This window comes from Trichosurus vulpecula (genome assembly GCF_011100635.1).
Source record: "Trichosurus vulpecula isolate mTriVul1 chromosome X unlocalized genomic scaffold, mTriVul1.pri SUPER_X_unloc_1, whole genome shotgun sequence".
NCBI classification, from domain to species: domain Eukaryota; kingdom Metazoa; phylum Chordata; class Mammalia; order Diprotodontia; family Phalangeridae; genus Trichosurus; species Trichosurus vulpecula.
The window spans coordinates 3257104-3280393 of record NW_023494377.1 but is presented as its reverse complement, the minus strand read 5'-3'; the positions used below and the strand labels follow the sequence as shown (position 1 = coordinate 3280393).

Below are 23290 nucleotides of genomic sequence, written 5' to 3'. Positions count from 1 at the left end.
TATGGCTTTTTCTATACTCATGCTTCCTTTTCCCTTTTTGGGTTGGTTTTGAACCTATGATTTCATCAATGTAGGGAGCTTTTCTGGCATTGAATCTCCCTCAGCCAGTTCATATGGGCAACTCACCAGTAACTAACAGTCTTAGGGAGGAACTGAGAAGCTCTAAGTAAGTTGCCCAGGGTCCCACAACAAGTATATGCCAGAGCCAAGTCTTACACCCAGTCTTTCTGTCCCCAAGGCTAACTCTCTGTCTCCTCTACCAGGCTGCTTCTCCATGTCTCTGCTTTTTAAGATTTTTAACACAAACAAGACCTGAATTTTGTCAAAGGCTTTTTATTGCTTCTATTGAAATAATCATATACATTTTGTTTTATAGGGTTAATTATGTTAGTTGTTTTTCCTAATGGCAAACCATTCTTTCATACCTGGTATGAATCCAAGTTGGTCACAGTAAATTCATTTTTGGATACGATTCTGTAGTCTCCTTGTGAGGATTTTATTTAAAACTGTTACATCATTCTTCTTTTGTGAGATTTGTCTGTTTGGTCTCCTTTTTTGCTTAGTCTCACCTTAATTTGGGCATTGGAACTATATTTGTTTCATAAAAGAAGTTTGCTGGCCTGCTTTTTGTTTTGGAGTCATTTTGGTAGCATGGATATTAGTTGCTTTTCCAGTGCTTGTTAGAATTCATTTGTTAATCCATCTGGACTGGGAGTTGTTTTCTTTGGCAATTCATTTGTGGCTTGCTCAATTTCTTTTTCCAAGATTGGTTTGTTCAAAACCTCTGTTTCTTGTTTTGTTAGTCTGGATATTTATATTTTTTGGAGATTTTAATCAGTTTCCTTTGAATTCCCAGTTTTGCTGACATCTCATTGTCTGTTATAATTTTTGATAATGGGTTTTATTTCCTTTCTGTTTAAATGTGAATTCATCTTTTCATTTTTTTGGTTTGGTAATTGGATTTTCCTCTCTTTCACTAGATCGAGTTGGCTAATATTAATCAGTTTTGTTTGTTTTAAACAAAATTAGCTCTTGGTTTTACTGATCAGTTCTGTGGTCTCTATTTTTAAGTTTCTCTATTCTCTAATTTTCAAGATTTCTTTTGTGTATGTTTGAAGGCCGCTAACTTATTTTCTGATCTTTTAAGTTACATTATCATTTCATCGATCTTTTTTTCTATTTTGTTAACATAAGTTTTCAGACAGAAATTTTCCTCTGTGCACTGCTTTTTAACTGTGTCCTAAAAGTTTTGATTCCTTGTTTCATTTTTTTAGCATTGCTGTTAACATAATTACTTACTGTTTCTTTTACTCAGTCATTCAGGATGACATTACTTTGTCTTCATTTAGGTCTGTATTTTTTCCTTTTATTTCCTTTGTTCATTATAAATTTTATTGTCTCAATCTATAAAACATGTGTTTATTATTTCTTCCTCTTTATGTATGTTTATGATTCCTTTACATTCTAGCACGTGATGACTCTTTGTAAAGGTACTGTAGCATGCTGAGAAATAGGAATATTCTTTAATATTCCTTGCAGAAGGTACCATAGGCCAGTCAAGTCTAGTCAATATATCTTTCTATTTTCCTTCTTGCTTATATTTCTGTTGGATTTATCTAGGTCTGAAAGGAACACTAAAATATCTGACTATTATTTTGCTACTATAAAATTCTTCTTGCCTTTTTGCTGCCAAGCTTTTAGAACATGGCTACTATGCCATTTGGTGCCCACGCACTGAAGATTGCTAATTTCTTGTTGTCTTTGGTGCCTTTAAGTGGAATGTAGTTTTGTTATTTTTCTCTTTTCACTTTATTGATTTTTGGTTTCTTTATCTAAGATTGTGATGCTAATCCTTGCTTTCTTAGAGTTGCCTCAGGCACAATAGATTTTTTTGCATCCTTTTATCTTCATTCTGTATGTTTAAAATGAGTTTCTTCTATACAGCAAATTATTGGATTTTTTTCTTATTTTGATGTTCATTTTCTCTTTGTTGCAGAATTTAATCTATTCACATTTGAGGTTGTAATTATTCAGTTTGAATTTTCTTTCATCAACTATTTATATGAATATGTACATCTATATATGATATATGGGATATCATGGGACCTGTGATTTCGTTGGCATAGAGAACTCCTCAGTGAGGAGACTCCCTCTACTAATGCAGATAGAGTTGTCTAAAGCACTGAGAGGTTAAGTAACTGGGGTCACTCAGCCAGAATGTGAGAGTCCAGACTTGAGCTCAGGTCTTCCTTACTCTGAGGCCAACTCTCCATTTTTTACACCAAACTGCTTAAATGTGTATTATATACACATAATGTAAATGTGTCACCTATTATGTTTGTCTTGCTACTGCAAACCTACACCCAGTCTCCCCTCCCAGTTCCTTGCCCAATCCCAAACTTTTAGGTTTCCTTTTATCATTGCTCTCCCTTGCTCTTGTTTAAGCCTTCATTTTCCCAGCTCAGGTAAGTATATGGTACCTAATAGTCCTTCCCACCACTTCCATTTTTATGTGTCAGTGTTATTAATTTATAATGCCCCTTTCCAAGAAGCGCTCTCTTCCTCCTGCCCTCTTTCATACCCCTCACTCCTTCTAGGATTCTCTAGGAGTTCTTAACTTTTCTTTGTTTCAAGGGGCTCTTTGAGAGTTTGGTGAAGCCAGACTGGTGAAGCCCTTCTCAGAATTATGTTTTTAAGGAACTGAAGGGAATGCTAAATTTTAATTAGAACATAAAGATATAATTTCCGCCCCCATCCAAGTTTCTGGACCTCCTGAAATCTATCCATGGACTGGGTTAAAACCCCTACTCAACTCTATTCTAGGATAAGTTGCTAAGAATGCTAATCCTTGATGGAAGTAGGATACTGTGGCTAGTGTTCTAAGAGGCTAGTCTTGAGCTGGGGGGTGGGGTGGTCTCACTGTTCTTTCCCTCATCAGTCAGCCTTTTTGATGTTACACCTCCCTCCCTTTGAACCTCTAAAATCCTGTTCTTCCCTGTCTGAGTCATGCCTCCTCAAATACCCAACTACTGCCTACCCCACCCCCACCTGCTACCCCCAGTGGGAATTAGCACTGAGTGTTTATAACCACATGTTGTATAAGCTGATTGGGTCCAACTCCCACCCTCCCAAAGTAGGATTCATTACAAGACGCTTGTCTCACTCTCTCTGGCTTCTGAGGGCCGACTGCATGCTGCCCCTCCTCTGTTCACCATACTGTTTCCACTGTATTCTGTCCCCCCACCAATGTTCCATCCCTGTTATCCCAGCCTCCACTCCCAATGACAGGGGGAGAAACTGAAAGCCTCTTGTCTATTTCTTGAGTGATGACCACTCATTATGGCCACCCCCCCCCATTCTCTCCTCTTCCTGGCTGAGATACATTCCTCTTTTTTCCCTTCCACCTATAATATTGATTTATTAATGAGGGGCTAAGAATTTTTCCCCTGAAATATTAATACATTCTGTCTACCTAGTCTCTCGATTTTTCCTGTTACATGTTTTGTTCTTTAGCTTAGCATTTTTCTTTTTTCTTTTGAACTTAGCAAACATCAACAAGCAGCTTTTCAATAAACAGGGAACAGAAAAGAATGTATGTGAAATTATGAACTTCTTTTAGGTAAAGTTTTTTTACATTTAATGTGGTAGTAACAAAACTGCCCTGTGTCTTCTTTTGAACTCCGTCTGTTCTCTTTGTATTTTTTGGGTTCACTAATGCTCTTTTCTTCTTTTTGTTTTTTAAATTTAGTATTTTATTTTTCCCCAATTACATCTAAAAACATTCTTCTTTTTGAATCTCTATAACTACTCACCAGGCTTCATTATCGCCCCCCACCTCCAACAGAAACTTTTGCAACAAATACATTCAAGGACAAGAACTAATACTTCGGCTCCGACTGAAAATGTAGTCCTGGTCTGTGCCTCAGTCTGTCACCTTTCTGCCCAGAAAGAGTGGGAAACAGGCTTTATCATTGTTTTTCCCAAGTCAAAATTGGCCACTGCTTTGATCAATGTTCTGTAGTCTTGCATTATTCTGTAGTCTTTTACATTATTTTGATCATCAAGTAAATTGTCCTTTTATTCTGCTCCTTTTTCTTGGCTTTAGCTCATACACATCCTCTCTCAATCCATTATATCTTTTCTTTTCATGAAATGATACCCCATTACATTCATAGACCATTATTTGTTCTACCATCCCTCAGTCAGGCACCCCTTTGTTTTCAGTTCCTTGCTACAACAAAACATGATGCTATACATATTTTTGGTACCTGTAGGACCTTTGCCTCTTCTCTTTGATCTCCTTTGGACTATATGCCTAGCAGTGGACCAGTTTAGTGACTTGGGGGATAGAATTCCAAATTGCTTTACCAAATGGCTGGAGCAATTCCTAGCTTCACCAACAGTGGATTCTTGTGCCTGTCCTCCCACAGCCCCTCCAACAATTGCCATTTTTCTCTTTTGTCATTGTGGCCCACTGATCTGATGGGGCAGTGGTAGAACCTTGGTTGTTTTCATTTATATTTCTCCTGGAGCATTTTTCATGTGATTGAGTTGGCATTTCTTCATTTGGAAAATGCCTCTTCTTATTTTTGACCATTTATTTGTTAGAAAATGAATTTTTGTTTTGCTTTGAATAAATTTCCTATATGTTTTAGATGTCAGACCTTTATCAGAGGGATTTTTTCTCATTTTTTTCTCTGATTTTCTTCTTCATTGGATTATAGTTTTAGAGTTGTAAGGGACCATAAAGATTATTAAGTCCAACCTTCTCATTTTATAGATGAAGAAACTGAATCTCAGAGAGTTTGACTTGCCCAGGGTCACACAACTAGTAAGTGTCTGGTAGGATTTGAACTCAAGATTTCTGTTTATAGGTCCATCACTCTACCATACCATACCAAGAGCCTTGTCACTAGCCTGGCCCCATCAGGACACTGCTTAGAGGGGTGCTCCAAGAATGCCATGCACTGAAGCCACCTTTCTGTCCTTCCTTCTATTGGCTGCCCATTTTCCTCCTGTGCTATTGTTATTATTTTTAATCAGTAGTTAGTTTCTGATCTCTCTCTCTCTCCCTCTCCCCTCTCCTTCCCCCTTTCTGCTTTCTTGTTTCCCAGGCCCCATATCTGCACTACTCCCTCTTTTCCTTCTTAGGACTCTAGGGGTGGGTGGTCTGATTTACTGTTGGAACAGAGGAGGGAATCTAGAATCCATGGTTGCACCCTGGAGTGATAGGACCTCCACCCTTCCCTGAACAGGGACAACCATTCCGCCTAAACTGAGAGTTGACTTCAAAGGATGAGTACTTCAAAGCCATGAGGGTCATGGGGGTTATAGAGGTGGTCTATGGGGTAATGGGGCAGTGCATGTGGGTTGTTGGAGCTCTCTAAAGGGTAGGCCAGTCGATTGGGTTTGGGTTACTTTTTTCTGCAAGAATTACCTTGAGGAAGGTTTTCTCACTCATCTTCTTGTTCTTGGTGAGCCTTCTAAATTGTGAGGTTCTTTGTTGTGGGTGAAAGTTTCCCTTAAAAAGCCATATTCACACAGTGGTCATTTCTCATAAATACTAGGGCAAGATGACCTAGTGTCTCATAAATCTTCTTACCCTTTCATCATGCAATGTGACCAACTCTCTTAACATCTTTATTTGCATAAACTCCCACTCCTACCCCCCCAAGCCATCCTTCCAAAGCCCAAAGGCTAGTGGACTTCATCCTGGGGTACTTATGTGTTCATTCTTGAAGAGGACCATGACATCAGGGAAATGGTGACGTGACTTGGCAGTTGACTTTGATTTGAGTGAGGGTGGGCTGTGCAAGGTCACCAGCCTCACTTTCTCCTCCGGAGCCATCTGAGTTGAGTGGCCAGATATTCATCAGGATGACTGGAGATGGCCCAGGATACATTGGGAGACCCTGGCCCTTTCAGGCTAAGGCCTTTTCAGGTTTTCACTTTGAGTGAGGTAGGTGAATATGTCTCTTTAGGTAGTTACTCAAGGGATGGCCCCTTTAATTAGAAAAAAAATCAAATGGGGAGGAGAAGATCCTCAGGGTTGGGAAGGACCTTAAAAGAGAGCTGGTCCAAACCCTGAATCTGATAGATGACAGAACTGGGATCAAGAGAGGTTCAGTGATTTGTTTAAGGAGGAGTAGAACAGAGCTGGGATTCAACCCGCTTCTTCTCACTCCAAATCCAGCCCTCTTTTCACTGTACTGCATCATTTTCCATGTAGCTGTAACTTTCTTTCATCTTCTGGCTTCATTTATAGTGCGAATGTCAATATTGGCATGATTCAGTTCCTCCAATAGTATGTTGACTCAGTGATCGCTGAACAAAGATTGCACAGTTAGAGTACCAACAGTTAGGTTACTGTTGATCGACTCTCGAAAAGTTCAGCCCACCACCACCATCACTGTGGAACCAGAAGGGGACCACCCAAGACTGAGGACCATTTGTGGCTTGCCCAGCTAAAGAATTCCTTACCTGGTGGTTAGCCAGCTGGTGACAAGCCTCTCTGTACTCAGCTGGGCTGGTCCTCAGAAAGCAGACACAGTCTGTCACCAGGCTCAAAGTCAAAGCTTTTCCAGTATGTTAGAATATGCCAGAGTTTACGCCCTGCTGGCATGGCCTCTGAAGTTACCACTGTGTCACAATGCGGCATCAGAGAAGGAGAAATTCCTTCATGGGGGAATAGACCTCCTCTATTACCAAAAAATCCCATTCAACATAAAATCTCATGGGTCTACAATTTCCCCTGACAGGAGCACACTATATCAGTGTGGTAGAAAAAGATGGTTTAGACCAGTTTGAGTTTTCAAATTTCCCCTTTGATACCTAGAGCCCATGTGACCTTGGGCCAGGTTCTTCATCTCCTTGGGCCTCAGTTTCCTCTTTTGTCAAATGAGAGGATTGGGCTAGATGCCTCTAAAGTGTTTTCCAGTTCTAAATCTAGGACCCTATATGCCACCTTAAGACAGTCACTTAGAATCTCTGGGACTCAGTTTCCTTCTGTGGAAGCATTTGAAATTGTTGACCACTTTCTCCTCCTGGATTCTCTCTCCTCCCTGGTCTCTCTTGGTTCTCCTCCTGCCCCAACCTCTGACCACTCCTCAGTCTCCTTTGCTAGAGAATCATCTTTGTTCTGTCTTGTTTGCAAAAGTACACCCTAGGGTTCTGGCCTGGTTTGTTTTTCTTTTCTCTCGACTTCAACTACCATCTCTATATAGATGACACTGAGATCTGTCTATCTGCCCCTCATGTCTTCTGAGCTCCGGCCTGTTGGACATCTCCACTTGCATAATCTCAGAGAGTTTGACTTGTCCAGGGTCACACAACTAGTAAGTGTCTGGTAGGATTTGAACTCAGGATTTCTGTTTATAGGTCCATCACTCTACCATACCATTCCAAGAACCTTGTTACTACTTGTCAAGAGCCTCACCCTACTCAACAGATCTCATATGAAACTTCTATTTCCCCCAAACCCACCTTTCTTCTTGACATCCCTATTCTGTTGAGTGAAAAACCACCATTCTGGTGTTCACCTCTTGCCAGGGCCATTGCAGTAACCTCTGAATTGGTCTCCCTGCCTCTTGCCACCCTCCTCTCCAATCCAGAGGCCACACCGTTGCCAAATTGATATTCTAGAAGCATAGGTGTGACCATGTCACTTCTGATTAGGAGCTTCATTTGCCTCACCATTACCTCTGGGACAAAATACAAGCTTCACTGTCTGTCTTTGACTTCTTTTCCTAGGTTGATTTCACTTTAGTCTTCATGTTCTTGTCAAACTGTCCCCTTGTTGTTCCTCTCTCCCCCACCCCCACCCCAAACAGGATCCCATCACCTGTCTCTGTGTCCTTCTTCTACCCTCTTCAAGTTTTCCATCTTCTACTTCCAAACCTCACCCCTTCTTCACAAAGCCCTGCTTCCATTATTTTGAAAGGAATATTCAATTATCCTTGATAACCTGGATTCTGGTGAGATCACCTTGTCCTCTAAATGGGAGATGGCCTTCACTTGGAGCCTCCGGTAGTCATTTGACTGTGAAAGAAAAAACAAATATTGAACACTCCCTGTGTTCTATACAAATTGGGATCTTTGGCCTAGTTTTTTGAATTCATTGTGTTTGCATCTCACACCTAAGCACCTAAGATCTTTACAATCTAGTATTGCCTTTTAGTTACTTTATAGCAGAATCCAAGATCCTTTGATTAATCTCTACTGCACTCTACCTTCTCTACCTCCTCTTCTCTCCTCTCTGTTTTGTCAACTTGCCCTACTCCCTAATCCTTTTTGCTTTACCCATCTATTTGTCCCATTACCTTTTTTTTACTTGCCTTGCCAACTACCTTCCCCTTTCCTTTCAGGTCCTTATTATTTAATCTTGTTCCTTTGCTTTCAACCTCCTGTCACACAAGGTCAAAGTGAGATTGTTGTCCTTCCCATTTCCTTCAATTTCCCCTCCCTAAACCATAAGTCAAAAGCCCTCTATTTCATCTTCACAATTTGCTATTTCTTATTCAGCTCAGTCATCTCTTCTCCTGTTCCTTCTCCTATAACCTTCTCTCACAGCAGCTGAAAGTCAAGTAGACCTAGGCATTTTAGAAAGATTGTTAAAATTAAAGAAGTGGGGTATCAAAGATTTTCTGTTTAACTTTCAACTAATGGGGCATTTCAGCTTTTGAACATGAATGTTCAAAAAAGAGTCTTAGCTTCAGATTATGATACTAGGACATCATTTCCTTAGAAAATTCTTACTAAGCCCTCCTTTGTGTTACAGGTGAATGACCAGCCTCCATGGTTCTTAATGGACCAACAAGATTATTTTCATTAAAGATGGAAACATTGGAGTCAGAATTGACCTGCCCAATCTGCCTAGAGTTGTTTGAAGACCCCCTCCTGCTTCCGTGTGCCCATAGCCTCTGCTTCAGCTGTGCCCACCGAATCCTCGTGTCCAGCTGTAGCTCTGGGGAGTCAGTTGAACCCATCGCCGCCTTCCAGTGTCCTACTTGCCGATATGTCATCTCCTTGACCCATCGTGGCCTAGATGGCCTCAAGAGGAATGTGACCCTACAGAACATTATTGATCGGTTCCAGAAGGCTTCTCTGAGTGGGCCCAATTCCCCAGGCGAGAGCTGCCGGGAGCGGACTTATAGGCCTAGCCCCACCATGTCTAGTGAGCGAATTGCATGCCAGTTCTGTGAACAGGCCCCACCACGTGATGCAGTCAAAACCTGCATAACCTGTGAGGTGTCTTACTGTGACCGCTGCCTCCGAGCCACCCACCCAAACAAGAAGCCCTTCACCAGCCACCGATTGGTGGAGCCAGTACCAGACACGCACCTGCGAGGGCTCATGTGCCTGGAGCATGAGAATGAGAAAGTGAACATGTACTGTGTGGCCGATGACCAACTGATCTGTGCCTTATGCAAACTAGTGGGGCGCCACAGAGACCACCAAGTGGCATCTCTAAGTGATCGATTTGAGAAACTCAAGGTAAGAGATCTGGAAGTGTTCTGACAGTCTGTTCTCCCTGCTCAGGGCCATGCAGTCCTTGAGTTTCCCTGGGCATGGGTGACTTTTCTCACATGACCAGGCAGTTTTTTCCACTTTGCATTCGAAGGGAACACCCATTTTTAAGAAATAGCTCTGCTCCTATAATTTATCCACTCATGCAAACTCTTGCTGGATTTGGCATCAGAGGACCCGGGTTCAGGCCCTGTCTCACCAGTGTGACTCTGGGCAATTCACTCAGGGGTCTTGAGGCCACACATGTTCTGTGAAGTTTGGATTCAGTCAAAGGTTCTTGAGAGCCACTCATGTCCTCAAGGCCATAGGTTTCCCACCCCTGACTAACCTCTCATTTCTTCTGTTTTAAAAGGAGCGAGGTATACTACATGACCTCAAAGCTCTCTTCTCCTTGGATCAATGATACTAGTAACTCTGTTAATATATAGTCAGGGAACGTGTAGGTAACCAGTGGCCTATTACATCTAGAGCCTAGTCAAATTATCTGATGGCATCTAGCTATAGCTAAGGTAATATAGGCAATAGCTAGTAATAATAGCTAGCATTTGTGGAGTGCTTTAAAGTTTACAAAGCACTTTTCATATGTTAATCCATTTCATCCTCACAATAATGCTGGGAGCTAGGTGATTTTTCTTATTCCCATTTTACAAATGAGGAAACTGAAGCACATAGTGGTTAAATGACTTGCCCAGGGTCACACAGCTAGTAAATGTTTGGGGCTGGATTCAAACTCAGTACTTTCTGACTCCCAAGTCCCAAGTTATATGCACTGCTGCCTGGTACCTTCCTAGGTCCTGGGAAACACTGCATGATACATATGTCTTCTCACCCATCCATTAGCTGTTAAAATTTTTTTTTGTTGCTTTCTGCTTGACAAATGCCATGAAAGTCAAGCATTTTCATGTTCATAGAAGAGGATTTGATTTGAAGCCATACGTCTCTGTTGCATACTGTTTGCATTTTTATAAACAACATAAAATCAACATGTTAGTTTCAAAGCTGTCGTCCTTATCTGTGTCTCCTTTTGAATCTCTTTGTTTTCTTGTACATTTCCCCCAAATGCTACAATGTCCTTCTTTTCTTTCTTTTCTTTTCAGCCTTTCTACTGCTGTTCCCCCCTTCTTCCTAAGTCCTGCTCCCTCCCCTCTACCATTAAAACCAATTCTCCCGCATAGGGATGGGGATAGGGGCTGGACCTGTGATCTCATTGATATAGGAAACTCCCGTATAAGGAAACTCCTTCTTTCAGTGTAGATCAGCTGCTGCTTTATAACTTAGAGTCTTAGAGAGGTACCTGGGGCGTTGAGGAGGTCCAGCTTGTTATACAGCTAGTACATGGTCAGAGGTAAGACTTGAACCTAGAGCTTCCTGTCTCCAAGCCAACTCTCTGTCCACCATGCCATAGCAAGCTTATCTACACATTGGCCATATCCAAAAATGTATCACTCTGTCCCATGAGTCCCCGACCTCCCTGCCAGTCCACCTCCTCTTTGGAGTGTGTCCATGCCTGCGTGTCTATGTTTGCTGTGTCCACCTTTATGTACCTATGTGTATGTGGGGGGTGGAGAGGTGTCGGGGCAGCTTTGGGTGTGTACAGCTATGTGGGTGATGGAGTTTGTGGGCAGTGTATATGAAAAAGCCATGAGACCTCACTAATCAACCAGGGAGGCAAGAGGGGCCCCTAAGTGCCTGACCGAATTGCAGTGGTAACAGAGGCCACAGGTCTGTTTGGGAACCCCAGGCCCAGACATTGCTGGGGTTTCATTGGCGCTCATTGCTCCCGCCTGATGCCAGCCCAAAGTGGTTTTGGGTGCCCTGTTACCTCACTCTGGGATTGCCAAGCATCAGGTTAGTAGATGAATTTCAGAGGTGACCGTTGATCCTTCTCAATGTCCTTCCTGTGTGGGTATAAATGCCTGCAGAAGAATCCAGAAAATGTGTTGGTGTGTGGTTTGTTTGGGAAGTGAGAGTATGGGACACCCAAAAAGGCCTGATTGTATAAGCTTGGATGGAGGGGGTAATCCAGGAAGGGAGGAGGAAGGGAGAGAGAAGGAGGAAATGAAGGCTCTCTCCCTTTTCTCCTGGCAGGCCAGCACTTGATCTCAGTCTGCCCTTGAGAATCCTGCCCTTTTATTTTTATTTTCTTTTACTTTTAATATTTTCTTTTTTGTTATCTCTTATTAATATCACCTGCATGCCTCTTCCATCCCCCTCCCCCCACCGCCGTGAGCCAACCCTGGTAATAATGAATTGTTTTTAAGAGGGGGGAAAAGAGCTCAGCAAAACCAACATATACATTAACTGAGCCTAAGAGTATATGCAATAGAACCCCATCTTTTTATTGTGTTTTTTTTTAGTATGGCAATTGGGGTTAAGTGACTTGCTCAAGGTCACACAGCCAATAAGTGTCAAGTGTCTGAGGCTGTATTTGAACTCAGGTTCTCCTGACTCTAGGTCCAGTGCTCTATTCACTGTGACATCTAACTGCCCCTAGATGCCCCTTTTAAAGGTATGGATCTGCTCAAGTATTTTGTTTACTCCTGTGGATTCTCAGCAGAAGCTATAGAACATACTTTGTAGACTGCATCCATCTGTATGTCCGTCTCTGTAGGAAAGGTAACCCCAAAGGGGAAGGCACCAGCATCTTGGGGCACCAGAAAAGAGTAGAAAATGGGATTTAAGCTGAGTCTCCAAGGAAGCTAAAGAAAGTGGGAGGGGAGGAGGGAGACCATTCCAAGGGTGGGAGCCAGCTCAGGCATTAGTGTATTCTAGAGCAAGAACAATGAGGGACCATTTTTGCTGGATTGGGGAGTATATGGAGAGGAGGAAAGTGTATGAAATTTGGAGAGATGAGAAGGAGTCAGGCCTGACCTGTGTGACCATGGGCAGATTATTTTATCTCCTTGGGTCTGTTTCCTCATCTCTCAAATGCGAGAGTGGGATTAGGTGGCCCCAAAAGTCCCTTCCAGAGCCAGCTGGATCAGTGATCCTTGGAGCAAGTGTGACCGTAGGCAATTAATTTAACCTCACAGGGGCTTCAATTTTCTCATTTGTCAAATGGAGGGATTAGGCCAGATGGCCTCTGGGTTCCCTTTCAGTTAAGATCAAGGAGGAAGAGCTTAGGTGCCTGGGACTGTGGAGTAAACAGTTCTAGGGAAATGTAGTGACTTACCCAAGGTTAGGCAGAGCATCTGTTCTTGGGGGGCTAGGTCTTTTGTCTCTCTGGCCGCTGGCACTATATGCAATTATCCTTCTATGGGGCTGCTTTACCCTGTGTTCTCTGCCGCTAAGACTGGTGCCAGATGCTTTATGCGCCAGTACAAACACATTACCCAAGTCATCAGTTGATCACTAACACAAGCAAATAAAGGCCACCTAATAGCTCCCACTTTATAGGGCTGCAAGGATTCCAACAACTTGGTGACGTAAGGGTGTAGCAAGTGTGATTTCCATTTTGTGGATGTGGAAACTGAGGCTTTCTGAGGGTAAGTGAAGTCAGGATTAGAATCAGGTTTCTTCCATCTCCAAGACCAGTGCTCTTCCATTTATACCACAGTTTGCCTTGAGTAGATACTTACTGTTTCAAAATGGAAGACACGATGGAAAGACAGAAACTAAAGGGTTTGGAGGAATCTGGAGTTGGGAGAGTGAAGGGAGGGAAATAGGGCAATGGAACAACCACTGCTAAAGACTTGCAGGTGTTGGGACTAGAACAAGGCAGTGATCCTGAGAAACACTGGAAGGAGAAAACTCTGTATCCATGTGTATCCTTAAGATAATAAAAAGCTTGGAGAAAATTAGGCTTGATGTTAGGAAAAACTTCCTAACAGTCAAAGCTATCCAAAAAGAAAATCAAGTAAAACAAATTGCCTTGGAAGGTGACGCACTCCACCCCCCGCCCCATCAGAGACCATGGGTGGGTTTCAGTGGGGATTTTGGGGGAGGGAATACCAGTTGGACTAGATGGACACTGAGCTCCCTTTCCATCACTGAAATGCTGTGATTCTGTGATTAAGCTATGTCTCCATGGTACCAATTACTTGACAACCTACAGATGATTGACTGAATTTTCAAAATTTTGATGAATAGAATACAGTCATCAGATAATGCTTTGGTAAAGTCTGAGACCGAGCTGCGATTTCGGTAGGAAAGACCAAAAGAAGACCCTCTTTCAAACTTTGCCTTTTTTGTTGTTGAGGAAATGGTATAACCTTCAGATTATAAACTGGGTGGAAATGAGAGCCAGTGTGGTATTATTGTGGTTAAAGAGCTGCTCTTGGAGCCAGGAAGGTTTGGCTTCAGATCCTGCCTCTGAGACCTTCTAACTGTGTGACCCTGGTCAAGTCACTTTAGCTTCCTATGCCTTGGTCTTCTCCATAGCCCAAGGAGGCTGTGCTGGATGGCCTCTAAGGCCCTTTTCAGCTCTAAGTCTTAGGCATCGATCAGCACTGCCACCCTGGCAGCACGGGCTGATCGTTTAACTTGTCAGCACTGGAGACAATTCTCTCTAGTTCTGACTTGTGGAAAGGGAGCTCCCTCCCAAACTGCAGGGCTGGACCAAAGGGGAAAAGTTTTTCTGCTCAGGTAGAAGCATATAAATTGTTCCCAGTGCTATGGTGTGTTGTGTCTAGTAAAGGATTATTTCTTTGTTCTATTTGTATCCCTAGCGCTTAGCATGGTGCCTGGCAATGGGAAATGCTCAATGCCCAATGCTTGTTTGTTGAATGATTGATTAGGAGGTCTTCCGGACCATCCTGAAGGGGGGCGGGGGGGGGGGCGGAAATGGAGGTTGGAGGTGAGCTGTGTGAGGAGATCTCCTTTGGAATGAAAGAATATTAACTTCTCCACGTTAGGAGAGAGAAAGCTTGACTTCGATTTCACTATCGGTTATATCCAATTGGGATGAATTTGAAATTGGAAAAGCACTCCTGATTATCGCCTTAATCTCTTGGATACTTCCCTAAGGAGAGAAGGATTGTTGAAAGTAAAATAGCAAGAGAAATATCTCTGGTCTTCTGTGAAGGAAAAGACAAAAACTCAAAATAGAAACACCAGAAAAAAAAGAGATAATGCTTACAATAAATATAACTATACAAGCATAACATGATACAACATAATGCAAAATAACAACGTAACACAAAATAACAGAATAACATAACACAAAATGATATAACGTAACATAACATAACATAACATAACAAAACAAACATAATATAACATAACATAACGTAATGTAACATAACATAGTATAACATATAACATAACATAACACAACACAACGTAACACAACATAACATAACGCAACACAGCATAACATAACATAACATAACATAACATAACATAACATAACATAACATAACATAACATAACATAACATGTCTAGTGATTTATAGTGACTAAATGTTTTCCCTGGGCATGATCTCATTTGATGCTGACAACAGCCCTTGGAGGTAGGTAGGACAGAGGTCTTAGATTTGTACATAGAGTTGGAAGGGCCCTCTCACCCCCTCATTTTTGTTGTTTGTTGGTTTGTTTGTTTTTTGGAGGCAATCAGAGTTAAGTGACTTGCCCAGGGTCACACAGCTAGTAAGCGTCTGAGGCCAGATTTGAACTCAGGTCCTCCTGATTCCAGGGCCAATGCTGTATTTACTGTACCACCTAACTGGCCCTCCAACTCCCTCATTTTACAGAGGAGGAAACTAAGGCCCAGGGACAGAAAGCTACTTGTGTGAAATCACACACAGGATCCTAGGTCTAGAGCTAGAAGGGGGCTCAAAGGCCAGCTCACTTTACAGCAGAGGAAATAGGCCCAGGGAGGGCAAGGGAATGACCCAAGGTGACACATACAATCTTTGATCTAGAGCTAGATTTAGAAATTTACAAATGAGGAAACTGAGGCTTAGAGAGGTTAGTCACTTGTCTGAGGTCACACTGGCAATAAGCAGAGCAGGTGGGATTTGAATCCCAGTTCCTTGACTCAAGATCCAGGGCTCGCTCTTCTATAGTCTGCTGATTATTCACATTTCCTAGATGAAGAGCCTTTTGCTCAAAGAGTTTGTGATTTGCCAATGGGAGTATAACTAGGATTTGAAAGCAGGTCTTCTGATTTTCCATTACACCGTGAAGGTTCCAGGCTGAGGAGTCCCTCCACCAATGTAGATCTTACCTTCAGCGATTTTGGTAGAAGATCTTCATGAGTTGCTGTGGCCAAAAGATTTCCACCTTTGTAGTAAACCTATTGATGGTCCTCTCTAGGCTTAGCTGGGCTGGTACTTCTGTGTTGGTCTCAGAGTCAAAGGCCTGGACTTGAAGCCTTTAAGAACCCACAGTCACCTCCATGACAAGATGAGGCATTGGCAGAGGATCTGGGTTCAAATCCTACTCTGACACTTATTCCATGTATGACCTTGGTCAAGGCACTTCATTTCCTCTTCTGAGGAGAAAGAGAGGATTGGGCTTAACGACCTCCGAGGTCCTTTTCAGCTCTATGTTACCATGAGCCTGTGACCTTGACTTCAGTGGAGGGCATGGGAAAGCAGAGCTGATATGTTTTGTTGTTGTCTGGTCATTTCAGTCATGTCTGACTCTTTGAGACCCCATTTGGGGTTTTCTTGGCACAGATACTGGAGTGGTTTGTCATTTTCTTCTCCAGCTCATTTTACAGATGAGGAAACTGAGGCAAATGGGCGAAGTGACTTGTCTAGGGTCACACAGCTAGTAAATGTCTGAGGCTGGATTTGAACTCAGGTCTTCCTGACTCCTGGCCCAGCACTTTATCCACTGCAACACCACCTAGCCAATATGTACCAGCTGTCTGTCTTGACTTTCTGATCTGCGACCCATAAATTATATATATATTAATTCTTCCAGAGCTTCAGTGCTGGTTTTTAATCATTTTTGATATAATATCCCCCTAAATAGGACTTATAGTCCCTAATGTTGAATTGTGTAATGAATAGAACACTAGATTCTGAAAAGGAAGGTCTGAAGAAGCAGAAAGCACCATAGTCCCTTAAGATACGTGCTCCAATGCAATTCTATAATCCAGCCTCAGTTGTCACATCTGCCAGTGGGGGTCAGTGCACATTTCAACCCAGAAACTCCCAGTGGCTCAATTAATTCTTCAATATCTAAAAATGCTTGTGTTTTTGATAGTTTTTTCTATAGCCCTGTTATTTCACTTATTGGAGGCATCTGGGTACAGTGGACAGAGACCTGGCTTTGGAGTCAGGGAACCTAGTCAGATCCTGGCTCTTCTGCTCACTGCCTGTGTGACTTTGGTCAAGTGTCTTCCCTTTCTGATCCTCAGTTTCCCTGACTGTGAAATGAAAGAGTGTAACTATCTGACCTCTGAGGCCTTTTCCAGCTCTATTAGCTCTATCCTCATATGCTCTACTAGCTCTATGAACCAATGAGATGGGCCATATTTCTTGCATGTGGGTGTGTGTATGTATATTTCAGACTTGTAAGTTACAAACACTCCTACTCCCTCCCCCTTCCTTAGCAAATGATGATGTTAATGTGAAAATACATTTTGATCTCTACAATTCTACTGCTTTTTAAACTAGCAAAACTGTCCCCCATTGCTTCCAATTCAAACTCTTCAAGTGGATGTTCGAGCCCTCCAAAGTCTGGTCTCACCCACCCTGCTGTTTAACCTCAGCTCCCCACTTCTCTTCACTGCAGATCCTTCAGTCTAGCCAGTTGGTCTCCTCAGTGTTACCCCACACAGTTATTGATTTTTGACCCTAGCTTTTATTTAGGATACAGCCAGCCTACCTGGAATTTCTGCTCCCTCTGTCCAGATCCTGCCTGTTCTTCTATGCCTCTGTGTCCCAATTCTGCCACCCAACCATCTTTGACTACTCCAGCCCATACTAGCTAGAATGTAAACCCCTTGAAGGCAAGGACAAAGCCTTTCACTTTATCTTTACTTGAGATGTATTCGTAGATTTGACAATTGTTCCAGATGAAGCAAGTCTTCACGGTGGTTTTCCAGAAGTCGGTAGAGCTTGCTACAGCTCTCACCCTGTGGGGTATGCATTTATCTTACCCCTCTGATTATTTCAGGAGCCTGAAAGAATTACTGACAACATTATGAGCCAGGGTATGAGCAAAAGTGTTAGCATGGCCTTAATTTTAAGTACTTATTCATTTTGATTGCAGGATTTTCCTACTGCCTAACCCGACAATGACGTCTGTATAAATCAGACATGATTATCGTAATTCTCTTGGAGAGTGGTGTTGTCCCATTTCCATGCCTCTAGCCTGCCAAAAATATGGCGGATGAAAACCAGTGGGAATAGAGGAATTTCCTGAAAGGAATAAACAAGCATATTTTCATTTTCTCATTATGTTTCCACAATTTTCATAAAGTATGCTCAAACCGAGCCACGTTTACACGTTTTGAAGTTCTTGTTATAAAATATTACCTGGCAATAAAGGATATTGGCAGTTATATAGGGAGAAAGTTGAAGAGAGAGAAAAGGGAAGAGAGAAACAGAAGAATAGAAGGGGAGAGGGAGATTGAGAGCTGGGAAGAATGGAACAAGACTGAGCAAATTTAGAGGAAATTCAAAAGGATGTTAGCAGGTTGGAAAATCAGATAAAGCAGAATCCTTTTATCTCTTTGCTGGCTGGCCACTAGGCCTTTTTCCTCTTCATTGTCTCTTTCCCCACCCAGCTACCTACCCCAGGCCCCATCTTTTCCCATTCAACCTTCTAGTTAACCAGACAGCCTTCTTTTTCAAATTCAATGCTGATCAGCGTGACCAACTCTATAAATCTTGTGTATGTAAGAATATGTCTCTGTGTGTATAATATACATTATATATATGTGTGTGTGTATACATATATACACACACACATATATATAAACACATGCATATATCAATCATTTTACATATGAGGAAATTGAAGTTTAGAAAGTTTAGTAACCTTCCTGAAGTTACATAGATTGTAATTTATCACAGTGCCACACGCATAAGGTTGTAAGATCTTCAATCTAGACCTAGAAAGGACCTCTGAGGCCATCTATTCCAACTCCCTCATTTTACAAAGTAGGAAACTGGGGTGTGAGGAGGAGGAAAAGTGATGTGTCCAAAGCCACAGAGGTCACATGCTGCAGTCTCACATCTGTACCTGCTTCTGAAGATCTTCGTGGAACTCTACCAAGGTGTTATGTGTGAAAGTGCTTTGAAAAGTGTAGAGACTATGTAAATACTAGAGATGGTTCATTGATGCTCCAAGGCATGTTGAATTGTGTCTTGGCTTCTAGCTATTGTGCATTTGGGCTCCTAGGAAATGGCCACTGTTGGAGCCTGGAGCTGTTGGGGGAGCGAAGGAGGCCTTTTATAGGATTTCATTGGAGAAAGTCTAAGTGGGCCATTAAATGGAAATGGTGGTTTTTCTCAGCACCTGTAGGGAGGAGAACAGGATCAGGCTATTTTGTGTTACCTTCAAACTGGAGAAATAAACAAAGAGTGATGGTTTAGCTCCTAGCTGTGAGTAGCCACTAAACCAGGGCTTCTATTAAGCAGGGCTCCTGACTTGGGATCTGTCACCTTGTTTTGTTTAATATTTTGATAACTATTTCAACATCTATAATTCAGCATGTTGTGATCCGACATATTTTCTTCTATGCATTGAATGCCATCATTCTGAGAGGAGAGCCATTGACTTGCCCAGATACAAAAAAGGGTCCATGACCCCAAAAAGTCTAAGATCCCTTGGATAGCAGGATAGTTTCAGGGCCTCATGAAACCAAGCTGCATGGCCTCCCAGCTGGCTTCAAGTCTTGACTAACCCAGGGGCAGGGCTTGGCCAAGCCTCCCTGCCTCCATCTGGCCTAGTCCTTTGGGTTTTGCTGCTGCCTGAACTCACAGCTGAGTACTTGGGCAGCTGATCCTTTGTCTTCTGCTCTTCCTGTGGGGGCAGACTGCTGCAGAGCTCCTTCCTTCTGCCCAAGGAGCCTCTTCTTTGCTTTCTTCCTTCATTCTGGCCAATGCTGTTATCATTACTTCCTCTTAGCTCCTCAAATGGGGAAGATTAACTGGAGTTCCAGATGGTCAGGGCGAAGGTCCTAGAGTAGGCATCACATCATTGCTTCTCCTTGTGGGACTTAGCTTGTGTCAGCCCAAGAGGAAATACACATATTTTGGGAAGGCATCAAATGTGACATAAGGCTGTGGCCTTCGGTTTCTGAACCAGATGGCCAGTTCGACTGCTAGAGAATCCATATGTCTTTGATGAACACAGGGGCAGACAAAAGCAAAAGATCATATCCAGATTTGAAAATTTACTTTTAAAGAGAAGACAAGGTGGGTCCCTAAAAAGCCCAGGAGGGTCCTTTCTGTCGCTAGGAAGCCTGTGAGATCAAAGGTTCCTAGCTCTAGAACAGGAAAGGACCTCAAGGGCTGTTCATATTGCAGATGGGGAAATTTAAGCCCAGAGAAATGAAGAAGCGTGACCAAGGTCACACTCATGCTCCATGTTCATCATTGAGACTGAATTCTAACTTAAAACATTTTTATATGAATGAATTAAGGTTGAAATTAGGCTTATCTTCTCAGGCCTGCTTCTGCTGTTCAAAGGGGTTGGCATTTTGTAAATTGCTAGGTAGGGCTTAGGCAAAGGAACCATTTGCCTCCATTTTGTGATAGTAACTCAAATCCCACAACCCAGCAAGACCTCAAATTGTGTGTGTACAGGTCTAATTTCTTTTTTTCCAGTGGCTTCTTGGAGGCTCTGAGTCTCAGATCTGAGCCACAAATGCATAAAGCCCAACAGTGTTCTTACTTCTTCTTTGAATTATGAATTATTTATAAGTGTTTCCAGCATCTAACATAAGCCTTGTACATAGTAAGCATTTCATAAATGCTTGTCAGGTGATTGATGACATTTATGAAACGCTTTTTCAAAAACATATCATCCTTGAGGATTGCCATGTTTCGAGAGAAATACATTTTCTTTTGAATTATTGATTCCTCACATGACATGTTTGAGAAGCAAGGTTGTCCAGAGCAAGTGTATCCAGAGTCAAGAAGACTTAAGTTCAAGTCCCAAACTGGCTGTATGACCTCAGTGCCCCCAAGCAACCCTCTCAAATCTGAAGTTTAAGTGAAGGTGCCGGTCTGGATTGGTAGAGCTGATTTCTTCATCCTTCTGCATATCTACCCTGGGATCTCCATTCTGTGTTATGTTTCTCTAAGATACTCTAATTTGTGCCTTTGTGACATATGGGAATAATCTCCAAACTGAAATTCCTGTCCTCCTCTCCACCCCTTCCTACTATGGGAATGATCTGTCCTCTAATGTACCCTAAAGTATACACAGGGGAACTTTTTTTTTTAACTGGATCTGTGAATTTATTAATGTGGGAATTCCCTCAGCCAACAAAGGTTGGTACCTTCTCTTCCATTTCTTCTCTTAGATAGTTACCTGGAGACTTGAGAAGTTAAGTGACCCACCCAAGGTCACAGAGCCAGGAGGTGTCAGAGTTGGGACTTTACCTCACCAGGTCTTCCTGACTCTGAGGCTGGTTTCTTAGCCACAGTTCCAGCCTTCTACAAGGTAAATTAAGCATCCACAACTTCTTAGGAGATTGAAGAGAAGTGCCATGCTTGAACCTCTCTGAGCAGACTTCCTGAAGCCTGGCTGCAATGATGAGAGAATTTCATCTCTGGAGCTTTCATAGAGCTGGGAAAAAGCTGAGATTGAGAGGTTTCAGAAAATCACAGTTGGGAATGTTTTAGGAGTAAGGAACCAAGATAAGAGTATGGTGCAGGGGTGGGGAACCTGCAAACTTGAGGCCACATGTAACCCCCTAGGTCCTCAAGTGCGGCCCTTAGACTGAATCCAAACTTCACAGAACAAATCCCCTTAATAGAATGATTTGTTTTATAAAACCTGGACTCAGTCAGAAGGCCACACCCGAGGATGTAGAAGGCCAGCTGTGGCTTTGAGGCCGCAGGTTCCCCACCCCTGGTATAGTGTCTCTGAATAAGTTCTTGAGCAGGGAGAGAAGAAGCTGAAGTTTAGAGTTTGAGAAAAGGAGGTGGAAGTAGGGATATGAGTGAGAGGGAAGATCTAGAGATAGAAGGTATCCCAGATGCTATCTAGTCTAACCACCTCATTTAACAGAAGAGGAAACTGAGTCCTGGGAAGAAATGATTTGCTCAAGGCTGCAGATAGGATCCTAAATATATAACTGGAAGGGACCTCGAAGGCTGCGTAGTCTAACCTCCCTCATTTTACAGAGGAGGAAACCAAGACCCGTTGAGAGAATGTGACTTGTTCAAGGTGACTCAAGGTAAATGTCAGAGTCAAGATTTGAACCCGCATGTTCTGCCTTAAAATCTAGTGCTTTCCCCCACTTCAGTTATGGGACAAAACATCATTGTGTTTGGGAGTTGGAGGGGGCAGATTTGCTCATCTCAAGCTTGTGGTTCTCAGTACTGCAGTTAGGTCACATGAGGCCCTTCGTGGGGATGGGAGCTGCTTACAACACGTGCCTGAAAGAACATGAGTGACATCATCTAAGGCTCTATCTTGATCCAAGCAACCTGTCCATCTAGCTCCTGCATGGGCCACTCCTTAATGCTGAAGAAGGAAAGCTATTAGCCTAGATGAATGGATGGATGGATGAATGAAGATTTATTCATTCATTTGGCTTGTTCTTGCTCAAGCACCATTCTTTTGTTGGTTTTTTTTTTTGAGGGGTAGATACAGCTTTAGTCCTATTAGTGAGAATAATGAATCCTCCTGAAGTGATTGCCTTATTTGAATTTGCCCTGCATATTTCCCTTGGGCTGGAAGCAGTTAGTATATTTTTACGTAATTATAGTTTCAAACAGTGTGAATTCAGATAACATGTAACCAGGGCATTTGCTATTCGTACTAATCCAGACCTCACTCAAATCAAAGTCAACTCCAAGTCACGTCATCCTTTCCCTGATGCTGTGATACAAATACAATCAGGACCTATCCGTGTTGCACCAATACTAAAGAGATATTCCAGAAATCCAATGGTGAGTTTTAAAAGGCTGGAGAGGCCTAGAAAACCTGGTACTGCTATAGCAGTGAACTCGAGACTGGGAATTGTAATACTTGGGTTTAAACACTAGTTCTGCTGCTACTTACTATAAAACCTTTGTTGTTATTCAATCTAAGACTCTATATGTGACCTTGGGCAAGTCCCTCCTCATTCTGTGCCTCAGTTTCCTCCTCTGTAAAATGAGGCAGTTGGACTGGGTAACCTCTGAGGTCCCTTCCAGCTCTGGAACTTTCCAGCTTCTGGGATTTTCTGGATCTTTCCAATGGAGGCTACTCTTAAGTCTGATCAAATTCTGGTGCGTAAAGTCATTGGAAATGAATGTCTAGAGTTCTTGGCCACCACACCAAGCGTGTCGATGCCTAACTCTGTTGGTTTTCTCTCCATTTTCTCCCCTGTGCTGCCGCTTTGTCCTACTCCATGATGACAGCAAGCTCTGGAAATGAACCTGACGAATCTGGTTAAGCGTAATAGTGAGCTAGAGAATCAGATGGCCAAACTGATCCAGATATGTCAGCAAGTCGAGGTAGGTGCTGCTGATGTTTCTGACTCTCCCAGAGTGCTTGAGACTTCCTTTTCTTTCTAGGGTATATGACTTCCTTTTCTGGCTAACCTTGGCATTGGTGGGGAGGTGGATGGAAAAGTGTCACAAACTCATCACCAGCCACTTCTTAAGTACCTACTATGCACGTGCTGGGTACTGGGGATACAGAG

The 23290-nt window shown here is 42.6% G+C and overlaps 1 protein-coding gene across 2 annotated transcripts in view; it reads left to right on the top strand.

Moving 5' to 3' along the window:
- MID2 (midline 2) overlaps positions 1–23290 on the top strand; it is a 98581-nt gene that overhangs the window by 5702 nt on the left and 69589 nt on the right. For both annotated transcript variants that reach the window (XM_036740502.1, XM_036740501.1), the window contains exons 2-3: positions 8777–9492; positions 23007–23102. In XM_036740502.1, coding sequence (XP_036596397.1) covers positions 8794–9492; positions 23007–23102 — 795 coding nt within the window. In that variant the 5' untranslated portion in view covers positions 8777–8793. The remainder of the gene's footprint in view (positions 1–8776; positions 9493–23006; positions 23103–23290) is intronic.